The sequence below is a fragment of the Fusarium phalaenopsidis genome (genome assembly GCF_050370095.1).
Source record: "Fusarium phalaenopsidis strain FUZ10S chromosome Unknown contig_32278, whole genome shotgun sequence".
Lineage (NCBI taxonomy): Eukaryota > Fungi > Ascomycota > Sordariomycetes > Hypocreales > Nectriaceae > Fusarium > Fusarium phalaenopsidis.
Genome location: NW_028145417.1, coordinates 285,364 through 301,261, shown reverse-complemented (window position 1 = coordinate 301,261; position 15,898 = coordinate 285,364). Strand labels below are relative to the sequence as shown.

General features: G+C 51.4%; 5 protein-coding genes across 5 annotated transcripts; 2 read left to right on the top strand and 3 right to left on the bottom strand.

Annotated features, from left to right (window-relative positions):
• Positions 1–3,844: 3,844 nt before the first annotated feature.
• On the bottom strand, positions 3,845–4,253 carry LRP88_00695 (uncharacterized protein; the record flags this gene model as incomplete). The annotated part of the gene is made up of 2 exons (XM_083237400.1): positions 3,845–4,025; positions 4,195–4,253. The coding sequence occupies 2 exons, from the start codon at positions 4,251–4,253 to the stop codon at positions 3,845–3,847; spliced, it is 240 nt and encodes a 79-aa protein (XP_083105905.1).
• Positions 4,254–5,832: 1,579 nt separating this feature from the next.
• LRP88_00694 (uncharacterized protein) lies at positions 5,833–6,670 on the top strand (the record flags this gene model as incomplete). Its single annotated transcript, XM_083237399.1, has 2 exons — positions 5,833–6,319; positions 6,372–6,670. The coding sequence occupies 2 exons, from the start codon at positions 5,833–5,835 to the stop codon at positions 6,668–6,670; spliced, it is 786 nt and encodes a 261-aa protein (XP_083105904.1).
• Positions 6,671–6,742: 72 nt separating this feature from the next.
• LRP88_00693 (uncharacterized protein) lies at positions 6,743–7,090 on the top strand (the record flags this gene model as incomplete). The annotated part of the gene is made up of 1 exon (XM_083237398.1): positions 6,743–7,090. The coding sequence occupies one exon, from the start codon at positions 6,743–6,745 to the stop codon at positions 7,088–7,090; it is 348 nt and encodes a 115-aa protein (XP_083105903.1).
• Positions 7,091–7,648: 558 nt separating this feature from the next.
• LRP88_00692 (HET domain-containing protein) lies at positions 7,649–9,574 on the bottom strand (the record flags this gene model as incomplete). The annotated part of the gene is made up of 1 exon (XM_083237397.1): positions 7,649–9,574. The coding sequence occupies one exon, from the start codon at positions 9,572–9,574 to the stop codon at positions 7,649–7,651; it is 1,926 nt and encodes a 641-aa protein (XP_083105902.1).
• Positions 9,575–15,416: 5,842 nt separating this feature from the next.
• On the bottom strand, positions 15,417–15,831 carry LRP88_00691 (Zn(II)2Cys6 transcription factor domain-containing protein; the record flags this gene model as incomplete). The annotated part of the gene is made up of 2 exons (XM_083237396.1): positions 15,417–15,656; positions 15,709–15,831. 2 exons carry the CDS (start codon positions 15,829–15,831, stop codon positions 15,417–15,419), a joined length of 363 nt encoding a protein of 120 aa, XP_083105901.1.
• Between the last annotated feature and the right edge of the window lie 67 nt (positions 15,832–15,898).

The following is a 15,898-nucleotide window of genomic DNA, read 5'->3' as shown; positions in this document are numbered from 1 at the left end:
TCCTCATTCATAGTCTTGAACTCAGTAGTCGCCATTCGGGAGCTGTCCGCATGGCCCAGACAACCTGGCAACTCGCCTGACGAATACCCTGCAGCATCGCACCTTCAAAGCCGACCACCCCATTACTCTACGGCTTTATACATTCAGCTTCAGAAGCCATCACGACGAAATCGAAGTTGAGAACACTCAGGAAGGCGCCGCCTTTGTCAACCCCGGTTACAAAGAATTCGCCGCCAGTCGCGAAGGTAAATACGCCACCCAACTCAACAAAGAAAAGCGCGGGGACACAGGCCTGATTCGTAGACAAAGAGCCCGTTGAAGAATGCTGCTTCTGTTCTCTAGGCTGGCGGATATGGAAACATCGATAGCTGCGAGGAGCAAGGGACAGAAACCCTACCTGACAAGCCCGGTGTGATGGTCTTTCACCCTGCTAATTCCCACGGAGCAATCACGGCATCGTCGCCGACATACCGGCATACATCAGGCATGGCTGCATGATCTCAACCGACAGTCGAGAACAGGGAAACAGCCACCCCGAAAGCATCGCCGTCAAGAGTAGCCACGCGAACGGCTTTCACTGCCAAAGAGGTTACAGCCATGGCCTTCAGCCTCGCATCACATCATGACCCGACCGTCACGAAGGTAGCGGAGATGGACAGGACCTTGGGCGACATGGGAAAGGCGTTGGCTATCGTGGAACGATGGAAGTAAGACTTTGAGGGTCAATCCGAACACCAGATGAATGAGGCCAGTGTTGGCTAACGTTGCAAACAGGAACGGGCGACAGTCAAGCACAACAACAGGCCATTAAAGTACATGCTTCGCAGCGCAACATGGAGGCTCGGTGACAACAGATCGAGAGACTCGTCTCCAAACGCGACAGTCCCCACTATTGCCAACGAGGCTCGTCAGATGGCGCCCAGGGCCAACAAGGAGCAAGTCAACTCTTGTGCCCTTCCTACTCCCAGCACGCCAACGCTGGCTCTTGTCACCTAGGCTCCGACTTCGAACTAGGCAATCTCGGCTTCATCTCGCCTCAAGTGCGTCCGCCGCACCGCTGCCCGCGAGGGCCCAGCATGGGTCGGCAACTCTAAGAAACGTGATCCCATCATGGAAACACGTTCGGACGGCGCCTGTGTGCGATGAGAAACCTGCTCTCCCTTGCCCCCCCCCAACACACGGACCACTTTCGCCTTCTTGGCAACACAGCTCAATGCCTTCTACGTTCCGAGCCGTTACAACATGCTGCGGCCCCTTCAACGGCCGAGATCCGACCTCGCCTCCTGGTACACAAAAGGCCACACAGAAGCACCTATCTAAACCAGCCACTCTCCGCTGTACTGATGGAAAGATGGCTGCCCGTACTAACTTTGTCCTGCGCGAACTATCTACGGCTACACTGGATTGCATGGCGGAAGTGATTCCCTACGGGCTTGGGTTCGCCGTGGCAAAGCCGCGCCGGTTCAGGGATGCGGACCAGAGTGTCGTGGTATTTGGTCGGAGCGATTTGACCGCGACGTAGGCTACTCCAAATCAACAGTTTGGCATGACTGGCAGCTTTCAGGACCTTGAAAAGCATTGTCGGAGCCGTTTTCAACGTCAACGTCGTCAATCTTTGCGAAACCATTAAAGCCTTCGTTTGTATTATGGTATTCTACGCTTCAAGGACTCCCACAATCGTCTGGACGTATTGATCACTTCGTTCGATATAGGCCTATTGGACGGACCTTGAAGATGTTTGCAGCCATGCCATTATGCTGGCATATCCCGACCTGTTCATCGACATCATCGATGCCAAGAACGCTCTTTGTCCCATGGGATCTACCCATTCTGTCAATTGGGATTTCATGCACATGAGAGGCACTCTGGACGCGTTCCACACACTGTCCGAGATCCAGGAACCTGTATCTGAAGGAGCTGGGGAGAGCTCTTGTCATCACGTATGGTACCTAATCGGGAGACGAGTCTAGAATCTTGCAGGCAGAAGATGAGGTGAATCTATACAACATCTCTCTCATGTTAGAAGAGTGGATGTTGTTGTTTATGTGAATTTTAGCCCATAGTCCCTCGTAGCTATTGTCTGAACTATCCTAAACTTGGATGGTGGGATGTCGCAGATCTCGCCAGGGCTCGTTGTTGTAGGAATCCCTGCTCCCCGGCCGTGTATTCGACCAAACTGGTAGCCAATGCTCTGGTCAAGTCCTCCGGAAAGTTCGTCAAGGTAACCGCAGCCACGATATAGTGGAGGAACCTGTCAAATGGGTATCCATCGTGATCCAACAGATCTGGTTTTATCCCTCCTTGCACCATCATGTCCCAAATAGAGCTGTGGTGCCTGTGTTGTCCTCTTGCCAATTCCGAACGCCATTTCCCAAAATCCCAAAGGATGCAAATTTCTCCGTCTGGGACTGGGAGACCAAAAATCTTGACGAGATGGTCAGCGCATTGCGCCAGTTCCCACCGGAAGCGAATGGTGGCAGCAGCCTCGTCGAGCTCCTCTGCTGGCAGTTCCTTTTTTACTGCACGGGTAAGCATGCCACGCACCAATGGACCCCAACCACAGTCCCAATCTCCAGGGCAGGCCTGTAGAAAGAAGTAGCCATGCCATTTCAGGAACACGGTTCTGACGGATGAGTTTTGTCATCTCGTCCATCATTGCTTGCTTGGGGGTCTTTGATGCTCCAGTAGACCCCTGGGAAGATAAATTGGTACTCATGATCACCGTGTTTTGTGTAAACCCGTAAGAGCCTTCCATTTTCTCTCAAAGTGTAACAGCCGGATTATGTACACCTGATCCAAGAATTGTCACTGGTCGGTTGTTCTGCGCATGAAGCTTGGTGTTCTGGAAGTAACAGAGATGGGTCACCCGGTTCCTGCGAACGTTGAGGATTCACTGAAATCGCTCTGTGGGTTGTAGGCAACCTGGCGAAAGGCAGGGAGGGGTGTTTGTCTGAGGAGTCGGTTTATCGTCGTCAAGAACTTGTTGACGCCAGTGATTCAATGACGCAGCTTGCGAAGTGATGTAAAGAAAATCTTGCCAATGGGCGGAACTAGAGGGTATTTATCTTCTCTTGGGAACAGAACAGTGCGCATGTTGCATGTAAGGTTTGTCTTTACATCGTTTAACCTCACATGGCTGCCTTGATGAGGCTTTCAACAACTGGTTTACAGTTTTATGTTACATCAAGTTTTATCCCGAAGCTTCGACGTTGAGAGCTTTGTTCTCTCCGACACTTTCTTTGACTTTGAGGAGGGAGCTGTGACAAATAATGACCCCGAGGTACGCCCAAGCTTGGGAACTTCTGCCGCAGGTTTGATCTGTACACATGACTCGAGTTCGAAAGCATGGAAGCGTTTAATGGACACAATGTAGTATAGCCTGCCTGCAAGCCACCGAGCGCCGATACGCTGATTGAGGCTCAGTTTGCCGTAGCGTAGATCTTGATACGTATTGGGCAACATTGTTGATCTCTTTGGATGGTATAATCACACAGGACGAAGAGGTTAACAGAAAGAAAGGGAGAAATCTTAATAGGAGTAAGTGACAATAATCTAATTCTTTATTATTATGTCACTAAAGTACTCAAATTCTCTTCTGATACTTATTCAAAGGTACCATAACTCTAACCTAAGTGAGACCCCCGTTGAGGGACCTGGACGTATAGAATCAGAAGATCAAGTGCGTAGATCGTGATGGGTAACTCTGCACACACCCAGTATATCATGCTCGCCCGATCTGCGGGTGCGAGGGTAGTTGTGTCCAGGCGGCCGACGTGGTATAGATATGTCAGTCCACCGTTGATGCCGCGGTGGATCAAGCGATTGGCATGTTTGATACCTACGACTAACTGGTTCTCCTGCTCTCAAGCGCCTGCAGTTTCCTAGCCTGTGCCTCGGCCAGGGGACCATCGTTGGCAAGGAGCGACTTGGCGGCCGAGCGGATGTTATCTTTTTTGCCTTGCACCATTGGGTTCTTTGCGGCCAGGATCTTGACGTTGTGGTAGTCAGGCATATTATCAGAGTGTCTATCAGGACCATGAAGCTAGAACTTAAAGCGCAGAGCTTTAAGCGCGTCTTGAAGACTTTAGTATTTGGCAATTCCGTGCCTTGCGTCTTCATCGAACGGTCCATCCCCATCCGGCCAAGATGTTGGGAAGGACCATCCGGTTGTCGCTTTTAACAATCATCTCGGACCTGCCGGCATGATCTTGGACGGAAACGACCTTCTTGACGTTGGTATGGGTGTTTTCCATCGCGGCTGTGGTGTGGTGAGTGTTGGAGGAAGGGCGAGTACTCAGGTCTGATGGTGGCGGTGTGTGACGTATCGGGGCCGGATCGTGCTAGTTTGAGTAGCCGAAAGAAGCGCATAGGGTACAGTTTTGCAGATGCTACCCAAAGGGTAGGAAAAGGTGTGTGCTGATACCGGAGAGAAAAGTGAAGAGGCTGAAGAGATGTGTGTGGATATTGAGGAGAGAGGAGGCCGTAGGAAAGCACTGAGGTTGAATAGAAGCGCGCGAGGTGATGTTATCAACGTGCTGCGTTGAGGAGAGGGTGGAGGTGTGTATAAGCAGATACCGAAGAGAAGTGTCGAGGTTGAAGAGGGATGGCGAAGTTGAAGAGAGGCGTCGAAATCAAAGTAAAACGCGTAGAGCGAAGTTCTCGAGGTGCCACGTTGGGGAGCAGGAAAATGTTAAAGAGATGTGAGTAGGTAGATATTGGGGAGAGAAGAGGGGGTCGTAGGGAAGTGCAGAGGTTAACAAGAAACGAGCGAGGCGAAGTCTTCAACGTGCCACCTCGAGTAACAGAGAGAAGCGCGCGCAGCTGCCGAGGAGTGGTGTAGATGTTGCAGATAAGCGAACAATAAGAGATTGCGCATTAAAAAGAAGTGCGATATGACTTCAACTCACGCGTAAAGCGAAGTCGAGATTCGAGAAATGGTGTGTGCGAGATTCTCAACGTGCTACGTCGAGGAAGTGAGAGCATAACAGTAGTCAGAGTGCGTCGCTTCTATCATCTGATGAAAGAGGCCCCTGGGAATAGCTGGCTTCACTGGTGCCTCTTTCATCAGCTGACGGTACGGTGTTCCTTGGGGCCTGTGTCATTGATCTACCAAAGCCAGCATTCACTTCTGGTGTTTATCTAATATCATATTTGAACATCTGGAGGCTTCCTTGTAAAGAGACATAGAACTAACCATGGCAAGTAAATTCTTCTTTCTCTGGAATCTTTTCACTAAGCGCTTTTGAGTAAATCGGGCGATGAAAGATGCGTTGATCAAGTCCCAGTTCTTGGCTGAGTCTTTGTGACAATGAATCACTGCCATTCCGTTGATTTTTAAGTATAAGAAGCCGCCAAGCTTGACCCAAGCCGTCCCTTTTTTTCTCCCTCATCCCCACCACTTCCTCCCTTCGAGGTAGTCCCGCTTTATCCACCCTTGAAGGTGGCACGTCGACGCTCTTGCCCTCAGGTTTTTTACTTCGACTTAACAATCTTTCGTCGGTAAAGGCTTTTCGCTTTCGGTTTGAATTTTCGTCTTTCACTTTGCCTGTGTCAACGTGGCACCGCCTCGACCTTGCCCTTACCCCTTTTCAGTTCACTTCACAAGAGCCTTGCATCAACCTACCGTCTTTCTTCCTCGTCGGTCAACCTCAGACGTTCCGTTTGGACAAGGTGAGTACTGTTTTTCACATACTGAGGGAAGCTCACATGTTTTCAGCCGATGGCCAACTCTCACAAATTGTTGTAGACACAACCAATCGGCGTTCATCCTCACTTTCATCTTCAACCCAGTTGCTATCATCTTGCCCCTTCCGACCAAACATCGCCGGTACCATGCCTCCCAACGTACCTGGACTATCCTTTGTAGCTGGTCCCGCGAATCAAAGTCGTCAAATCAAAGTCGAAGATGTCGACCCCGAACTTCCCCTGGTTATAGCCATCGCCGCTCAGGATTCTCACGCTCCCCTGAGACATCTGCCTCCGCCCATTTTCAACGGCAGCAACATTCGCCCTGTCCAGGTACGCCCAATTTCTGTCATCAACAACATGATTACCCTCACAAAGGACCAGTGGAAGGCAGGCACTCCATGGCCTGAGGGCAGCAAGCGCGGCTTTTTTCAGGTGTCTGTACGCTTCCGACGTCCAGAGGTGAGCCAGCTCACCAATCTGGATCATCACCTGCAGCAACACGAGGCGAGGATGCACGGTCGCCTCGCCGGTGCCACCTTTTTGAACCCTGGGGATTTGGAACCAACTTGGATTGCTGGCCTCGTCGGCTTTGACAACACGCATCAGCTCCACACCTGGCTCGACCGAGATGGTAAGTGATCTCCTGCACAAATTTCGTGGTTTGGTACTGAGCATTGTTGCAGTTGCACGGGTTGCGTATGACTTCCTCCGGCTCTTGAATGGTCAGAAGCTACCATGTCTTCCCGCCATGGTCAAGCAAATCTTCCGCGCCCGCACATTCCACCGCGACCTCCGTGCTGAACTCGACGCAAACCCAGGAGTTGTGATCCGCGACCGCCGCGTCGTCCCCGTCGAACAATTGGGTACCATCACCCACCACGGAGTGGATCCCATGCTGTCCTACATCGCCGTTTTGTACCGTATTCTCACGTCGTTTCCCCAGCGCTTTCCCCAAGAAGATGACCAATCGCCCAAGATCTGAGGTTTCACGCACAATAACTGGCAGGCTGCTCTCTTCGTCTTCAGAGCTTTCAAGAAGAGGCACGTCACTAACATGAAGTCGGACAACAGTCCCGGCGAAAGGGGCAGTTTGGACGCCATCTGGTATGGCACCATCGCCGAACAACGCTCACTTGGACCCGCAGGCACGAGAAGTCCGACAGCAAAGGCAGGGAATACGATGAGGGACACCATCATTGCCCACTCCAACCGAGGAAATGAGCACGGCGGCGTCAATGGGGTCAAGGTTGAGGATGAAGATGAAGGTTTCAATGGTGTTTCTAGAAACTTCAAGATTGCAATGGTCGGAAGCGTCGTGATTGATCCGCAGGAAGCCACAGCTGCGTCGTCTGCTGTACAGGGCTCAGGCAGAGGCTTCTTTTCATGGTTCAGAGGCAACTAGATATGCAGGCTGGACAAGGTGGTGGATGCAGTGAGAGGGTGTGAGATGTTGGATCCGCGATGAGGAGATACATGAACAACAAAGGGGAGACCAGTTTAGCGGAAGGTGGCGGCGGAGGTCCTTTTACACAAGTACAAGGAGAAAAATAAATTGCGTTAACTTCTTCCATGACTTGACTTCGGTGGAGTGAACAGCCAACTGATCGTTTAGCTGCACCGTGCCCCCTAATCGATGTCAGAAGGACAAAGTGACTGTAAAGGTGACGAAGCCGGCGCTGGGCTATCCGCATTCTCGAATCGCCCAGGTTCACCATCTCGAAGCTGAAGCCCTTGAACTCAAGGCCAGGGTGTTGAGAAGCAGTTGGTGGAATCCTGATAACGTGCACAATGTTGTTGGGTGGCGTCAACGGTGTGGCAAAAACTTGGCGGTGGGCGATGGGAGCACAAGGGCAAGTCTTTCTGTCCAAATCAGGCTATGAGGCAGATTCAAAGTTACAATTCAACTTCCATTGTTGTTTGTATTCCATGGGAGGAGGTGGAAGGGAGGATACCCCCGTACCTATCTGATCTCGATTACTGCAGCCTTAGCACGTCCTGATCTCAAGAGGCCAGCCACTTCTCCATGCAAAAGTCCCAGCATGAAGCAACATCCTACAAACAAGTAGTGGTTATCCACAGGCCGGAGAACCACAGGGACGTTGCACCCTGTTAAGATCCACACGACATCTCCCTCTTGCACATCTGGCATAGTTAACCCAATGTAGCCGCCTTTGGTACTGATAAGCCTCTTGCCACTTTGCTTCTCGATCACCGACATCCACTCCAAGAGTATTGGGTCCAGGCTGTGAGTCTCTCCGGAGAATGGGAGGTCTTCGTCTTTGATCTGCTTCAGTACTCGGCTGGTGAACAGTTCGCCGTAAGAAAGGAGGTGATGCAGTCTTCGGATGTCATACTGAGCGTCCTCTTTGAGCATCAGTGTGCAGCAAAGAACAGTCAATAGAGACTTTCCATTGAAATACGTCGATCCATGCGAGGTCAGAAAGCTCATGAAGCAGGAAGCAAGTCTGCTGCCCACAAAGTCGGCAGATACAACCTCCTGGTAGCATGAAGTGACGGTTTCGATCTCGACCCCCGTTACCCATAGACTCTCACCGATGACACACACATCGGCACAGTCCCACAGCTCCGGCGCGTCACGGTAGATTAGATTCATGTCGTTAGGTTGCTGGGGCCATTCCGGCTGCATATCGAGTCGTGCATGCTCGGAAAAGTCAGGAGCCCAGGTGGGAAGATTATGGCGGTTTCCAATGCCTGCAACACGCCCCTGCAGCCAGAGCAAGCATCCAATTCTGCGGCCATAAGCGTCCTTCCGGCTCAGAGATTGCCATCTTTCCAGGAACTGCCGTGCGAATTCCACATTGACTTGTCGGACAGGCCTCTCATAGTCTGGGACAATATTGAGACCGCTCAGGCCCAGCAGTCCGTAGACATGGTCCAACGGGTTAGTGGCCCGCAGCCCAAAGGGGGCCTGCAGAATGAGGAGTTTCTGGCTACTCTGGTCGTGGCTCTGCTCCCTTAGGCCGAGTACCGGTAGGAGAGTGTACATGCGTTCAACCACCTTGCGAGACTCATAGTTCGCTTCGCCTTGCAACTGCTCCTGCACATTGGTTAGACTGTCGAGGAAGTTGAGGATGCAGAATATAGCAGAGTATAATTCCCCAAAAGAAAGTTGCTTCGAAGGGCAGAGGAAGTGAAGCTGCTTTGCAAGCACGATCTCCTGCTGGATCCAGACGCGACTCCAGAAGGGAGTTCCACACAGGTTTTTAAGGGAGTGCCAAGGATCTCCACCATGAGACTTCTGACCTCCGTCAAACAATGTATTGGAGTTCGGATCAAGCCAGGGTAGTTGGAAATCTTCCCAATTGGAGCGTTTCAACTGGTCAACCACTCCGGCCGCCGGGTCGTCCAGGTCTGGGAAGCGCTCGTGGCGCGCTTCCAAATAAGCCCTCATAGCCTGCACGGTTTCCTCCATGAACTTGAAGGCTCCGAGAACTTGCCCATCGTCGGATGAGAGCCAGGAAAGGACCGAGTCGGCTGAGGAATAGATGCTTCTCATGAGCTGGACTTGGGCCGACCTCTCCTCCAAGTCGCTTTGGTTGATGCATAGCGCATCAGCCCACAGCCGGAAGTTAGATGCATCGCCTGACTCGTTTTGGATCTCAATCCAGTGCTTCTTGACGTGCTTAAGGGCGGCAGCGAGATTGGCTGTAACTTTTCTTGGCGTGCCATCAACCACGATCTCCTCAGTGACTGAAGGGTCACCCCAGACGTAGGATAGACACACGAAATAGGGTTTTGAGTCGAGTGAGACGGTATGCAATTTGCAAATTACGGCCTGTTCCTGAGTCTGCGAGAGTATTTCAAGAAGGCGAATCTCCCTCCGGGTGTTATCGAGAGGGCGGTAGAGTGGCTGTTTAGGCACCATCTTGACGGCTGCAGGCTGAGCAGCTCAGCCTGGTTCCAAGGGGCAGTGAGCGGTATTTATAAATGTAATCTGCTAAATGCGTTACCTAACCCTTAAAGCGATAAATAACCCCCTACAGGAATTTAAACTTGGTATAACTTAAAGAGAAATAAAAAAAACCAAGTCAATTAATATTCTCTAAATAATATTGTATTTTGCAATACATTATTTAAAGCCTCACACCGAAAGAGACCCCACCGAGACGCCGTTTAACACCTAAATGCCACTGTTAATGCTGCTGACCTAAGTAGACCTTGTACACGCGGCTCCAGGCCCTCATCCTTGCCCATTACGACGACATCTACGACGAGGTCGGGGCAGGGATTGTCCAAGACGCCCCGACCGATGACACGGACTACGAAGCAGGAGGGTGGACTGGGACGGAGGCATCATTGATCCGCAAGACTGTGGACCAGCTGAAGGATGCTGCTGCCGCTTTTAGAGCTGGCGGCTACAAGAAGGTCGACAGCCGCGACATGCACTGGAAGGAGTTGTTGCCCAGCCAAGAGGAGGTTATGCTGTGTCGATTCGTCGATCGATCCCTACGGCGCAGTTCACGGCACAATCTTCCGCTTGGTTGCATTCCTGGGCGTTGGGTGGATGCTCTCAGTCTAACCACCAACAGCTGCCACAGCACGCGTGGCTTTGCCAACAAGATAACGTCTACTCCGACTCGACCTTTGGCGATGGAACACATCAATACTGCTGCCGAGAGAGGCATGTCTAGGGGCACTGGCACTCGCGAGAATTGACCTTCACGACTCAACTTGGGCAAGACTTTTGGAGGCAAACGGGGCAGTTGAGCATCAGACTGCTCATGGGTAGGGATGGATTGGGGTCAGGTACCAGGAGACGAGGTTTCATCGGATGTGACGATGAATATGTGATTGTGGACTTTGCCTTAATGGACTACACCAGCATTTTCGGCAGTAGAGCATCAGATGACTCGCAGAAACGAATGGATGGCGTTGGGGAATGGACCAAGGGCTTACGGGCGTAACAAGGGATTTCCGATTTGGGATTTGCTTTCATATACTTTTGGCCACTGCGGTAGGCCCATGAAATGCAACACTTGATACACACGATTCGCGCTGTTGCCAGACCGCCCGTGAAGTACCACCTAAATGACCATATTCACCACTGTCTTCAGCATTATTGCACAGGATGTAAGCCTTCTTTCCGATATGAACCTCGAGGCGTCACCCAGTTAACAATGGCCATGTTCACCACGGCTATTAATGTGAAAGCATGACGGATGCTCTCCACCACCGACACTAGTCCAAATTTTCGATAGCAAACCAGAGGAGCAATTGCAAATCCCATTGAACCGCCAAGCTTGTGCAGTATGAAAACTGGAAATGGTACAGCCTACTTTGAACAGCTCATCCAATGGCTTTGTCAATCGCTGCAGCTGAAACACTGAGAGTGATTGGTTAAGAAAGTGAGGCGAGGACTGCAAGTGTGCCTTGGTGGCTGAGCGACATCAGGCTGAGAAGTCATCAACCGAAGGAGGGGCTTTCTCTCATTATCAACATTCTTCTCTTTCGACGTAATCGCCGCGGAAATAATGGCCGAACCCATCTCTTTGATCGCCTCTGTGGCCGGCCTACTCGATGTTTCCCTCCGCTCCTCCAAAGCCTTGCATAGCTTGCAGTCCCAGCTGAAGAACGCACCCAACTTGATTCGGGCGCTGTCCAATGAAGTTGAAGATCTCAAGGCAGTTTTGACTCGTGTTGAAGACACAGCAAAGGCTTCAAAGGCCAGCGGCTAACATATCCCAAACATCGCAGCCACCATAATCGATCTTAAAACGCAACTGCTGAAGGCAAAAGCCATCTTGGCTGATCTGGACACCTTGGCTAAGAAACTCGCCGCAGAAAAGTCAACGCAGGAGAGAATCAAGTGGTGTTTGAAGCAGTTTCAGGCTTCGGAATTGAAAAGCGAACTTAAGGAAGTCAGGACTAAAATCAACGAGCTTCTCGTGGCGCACAACAGGCAACTAGTCCAATTCCGAGCGGCCGTATACTCCATGACTAACTCACGACGTGGCTGCATTTCGAATCAGATTCATCTGGAAGTTTGTGATTTTCGTCTTGAGACGCAGAGGCATCAAAGCACCGTCACCCAGAGGCTAGACGCGAGTTTGCAGGCGACAAGCAACCAGCTGATTTCGACTCAACAAACCATCAACCAGAATCACGCATATATAGTTGCAGCACTTCAGACCCTTCAAGCAAAGAAACCAGACCTGCCACCAGGATGGCATCAGGCTGTTCTTGACCAGCTCTCTGCCATCCGTGAAGAAACCAAGGCCAATCGAACGCCGACAGCAACGCAAGGCCCATTTGTCGAACAAAACAATCCGGCAGAAACGAAAGCCCACTCATACGCAGGTCAAAGCGAGTCGGTATTCCCTCCAGGGTTCATGAATTCCTCCTTCTTTATCACCTTGGGGATGACGAAATCTGGCTGCCAGTCCAATTGCCCATGCAGATGCCACTTCCCAAGGTCAAGCCATTCTTGGAGGCTCCCTAGGGTACTTGATGCAGTCATCGGGTCCCTTTTCATCGGTTATGCAAGTAATCCTGTAGTTTCCTCAAAGTGCAACCTAAAGGAGTGCTCCAAGGCCCGATCCATCAGACTCAGGCTTGTATACACCTTTCCACTTTGGTTCCTCAACCACACCGTCCACATGCTCGTGAAGGCGTCGACAGCAAGACCCTTCACTCTTGCCCTCGTGTCATACCGTCGGATTGAACCTACGTTTTCAGATAAAAACATTCTTTTCCAGGCCAACAGGGGAAGTCTCTCTACGGTGCGAAAAATTCTTCAGACCAATCGAGCCGCCGTACTCGATGCTGGTATGGATGGCCACACGGTCTTGACGGCGGCTCTACGGGGAAGGTATTCTCGGGCGAAGAAATTCCAGATCATTAAACTGCTCCTCCAAGCCGGTGCAGACCCTGACCAGGAGGACGATTACGGAAACTCGATGCGCCTCCTCGTGGTCAAACGGGTCATGAGATGGCCAGGCCGATATGATCATCTGCAGGAGCTCTTTTCCCCGTTATCCGAGAGTGTTGAAATGCTCAAGCTGACATTTCTTCACAAGATAATTGTAGGCCAATGCCACGTCGACCTTGCTATGACGTTGCAAAGCCGAAGTTCAGATATTCTAGCTCAGATTGATGCGCCAGATATCGTCGGGGAGACTCCGCTGATATACGCCGCCCGGATAGGCCATGTGGACCAAGTCAAGGCTCTAATCGATGCTGGCGCCGCTGTCAACATCAAAAGGAAGAATGGGGGCTCAGCCTTGAGTTGCACAGCAAACACGAAGATTGCGGATCTGCTTATAAGGGCCGGCGCGGACGTTCATGCAGCAAACGAAGATGGTGTCACTGCCCTTCACACGGCAGCCGGAAACAATCAGACAGAAATAATCAAAAAGCTACTGTCCGCGGGTGCCAGGGTCGATGTTCGGGCTTTTTCTTCGAGGTCAACACCTCTCCACATCGCTGCGCGATTTGACAGCCCCGACGCAGCTCGACTGCTGTCTAGACGCGGCGGAGATATTGACGCGAAGGACGATGATGGATTTTCACCTCTAAATATCGCGATACGGATTAACTCTCACCGCACGGTGGCTGCTCTCGTTGTGTCGGGAGCTGACTACCTCTGTCAAGACCGTGGCACATTTTTCCTTTACAATGCAGTCAAATTTGGGGATTTGAAGACTTTGAGAATATTGTCAAGCTTTGAACTTGGAGGTATTGATACCAGCGCCATCAACCGATGGGGACGGACGCCGTCTGAGGAGTTTGAACGGCGCTCCAAGATTTCAAGAAGTCTTCGATCAGCTTTCCATTCTTTCCTCGAGGCTGTCAGTCGGAATCAATCGAATGAGGATATTTCGGAGGGCCAGCATGGCTCTGACGACGAGAAATTCGTCGACGCGGCTGAGTTTCTATATAACAGAGACTCATAGAATTAGCAAAAGGAAGGGAAAACTTCAGTGATATCCCTTAGATCTAACCCCGAGGGTTGTTGATGCAAATGAGTCTAGGCTTTCTTGGGGGAAAGGGTATATACGGTTTCTTTCTTCTTCTTTTCTTCTTTGTTCTCAGATCTTCCCATATTGTTATCGGCAACATGAGCACGACCTGGTGTATTACGTTTGCCCCGAATAAAGCATCAGACCTCTTGCATCGACACAGCCTTGGTTGTTCCTCTCCAGGGCTGTGATTTCCGAAGCAAAGCCTCGGATTCCCAAAGTAGTGCTCTTTGCCGCCACTCTGACCTACCCTAACCCTCCTGCGTATTCCCATCTGACCACTCAGAGTCCTCGAGCAGAACCTGGGGTAGCGTGACAGGGGAGGAAGCCATCCGCAACCATTTCCGACATGTTACCGACCAAGATCGACGTGGCAACCCCTGGCCAGCCCAATAGACGCTCCTTCAGTCGCCCTCCCTCGCCAAGTTCCTTGCTGCATTCCTTCAAGAAAAATGAGGGGTTCTCGGCCGGGAACACGGGGTTGACAACAGTCCGTCCGTCGAAGCTCCGTGGTGGTGTGTTCAAAGTCGGCGGATGCTATGTCCGAGAATGCGTTGTAGTTGATTTCCGCTCCGCGTCGTGAAAGTCAGAAACGGGAGGATTTACGAAGCCAAGTCCGCATCGTCGTGTGTGTGTCGATGCAGGGATATCGACCAACTACGAGATTAAGAATGGGGCGGAGGTTTTGCGTATTGGGACATCTCACGCGATGCTGATGTTCAACGGAGCAATTATCAAGCCCGGATACCGTTCAAGATTCGCGAGCGGTTGCGAATTCCCATAATGAAGACACCGAGTTGCGCTATTTGATCATCGCCAATCGTTTACCGCATTCCTAAGCGATGCGGGAAGTCAAACCGACAGGCTAAAAGCGGGTAATCTACTCTATACACAAGAATCTCTAAATAGAAGAACATCTTCATGATTCAAGAGAAAACACGCGTATTGGCCCGCGGGTTCGGGAAACGGGTCTCTCGAAGAGCCCGACGTCGACAACATCAATTAAAGAACGGTGGGTTATGGGGAGACACATGGCGATTAAGCTCATGGCATGCCATGAACAGTGGTGCCACCCGACCCTCCAGGGTGACGCTATGTGGTGATCTTTCTGGTCACCCGGCCAAGGGGCCCCAGGCACACCGAAGCCCATTGGCCGCTCCTCAGCCCTGCTCGTCAACCCTGGCTTTTAGCGCCTTGTGGACACGACTGAAGGGGGGCCAGATCTGTCCGAGGACCTCCAAGTCCCCCGAATTTTGGCGTCTGCGGATTTCGGTTCTTCTTTGTCCGACTTGCGCACAGTGTGTAAGCGGACATCGCGATATTCCCCTCAAGCAAGGCCAAGCAAGGGGTGTGGGTATTTGAAGAGGTATTAAACCATGCAATTCCCTTTGTATATAGAACTGGTAGGAAGGACTGTCATTATCGATCGTATACTATCATCCAAGCCTCCTCTCCTCGACAGCTGCCATCTCCAAGTAGAATGGTTGCAAACCTGGGGTTCGCGGGGGGTATCGTTGGTATATACAAGTCGGCTCATCCAATGCCGTCCTAGAATTCCGCTCCGGCGGACAATTCAGGTTTCTTGAGAGAAAAAGATGGCACTTGGCAGGCGTGTGATTGGGATGGGTGGTCTGATTCCAGATCAGAGTGTCGAGTAGCGACATCAAGAGACGTCAAAAGGGCCGTTGGAAAATGTGGGTTGCAAAGGAAAGGCCGGACGCTGTTCCTGTCAGAGGATCAATGGCCCATTCACTTGGTCGCCGTCGTGTATGGCTCTGGGCTTGATCCTCTCTTGATCTCATCGTCGTGAGAACTAACAGGAGACTGCTCGCACTGCTCTCGGGGGCTGCTCTCGGGCGTTGGGAGTCGGATACAAGTGCAGTGTCTGAGCAAGGCCTCGCATCTTGCAAGCCTCTCCAGGAGATCTTGATTTGGACGTCTGCGCTTCCTTGGAGGAGCGGGCGTGCTGGGCGTACAAACTGCTTTGAGCTTTGATGGTGAGTCTTCTAGAGATTGCCATTGACTGTCGAGGTGTCGTTACCTTGATGCAATTGGAGCATGGGCTCTTTCTATCGCACTTCTTCTTCCTTTGCTGGCATAAAACACAAGCAAGAATCCTCTTGCCTGCCGCCTTCTTTGGTTGATCTGGGTTATTTGACGACATCTTGGTGGATGCTCGACCGTACCGGTCCACCGAATTCGAGACTGTGTCGGACATTTTTCGTATACGC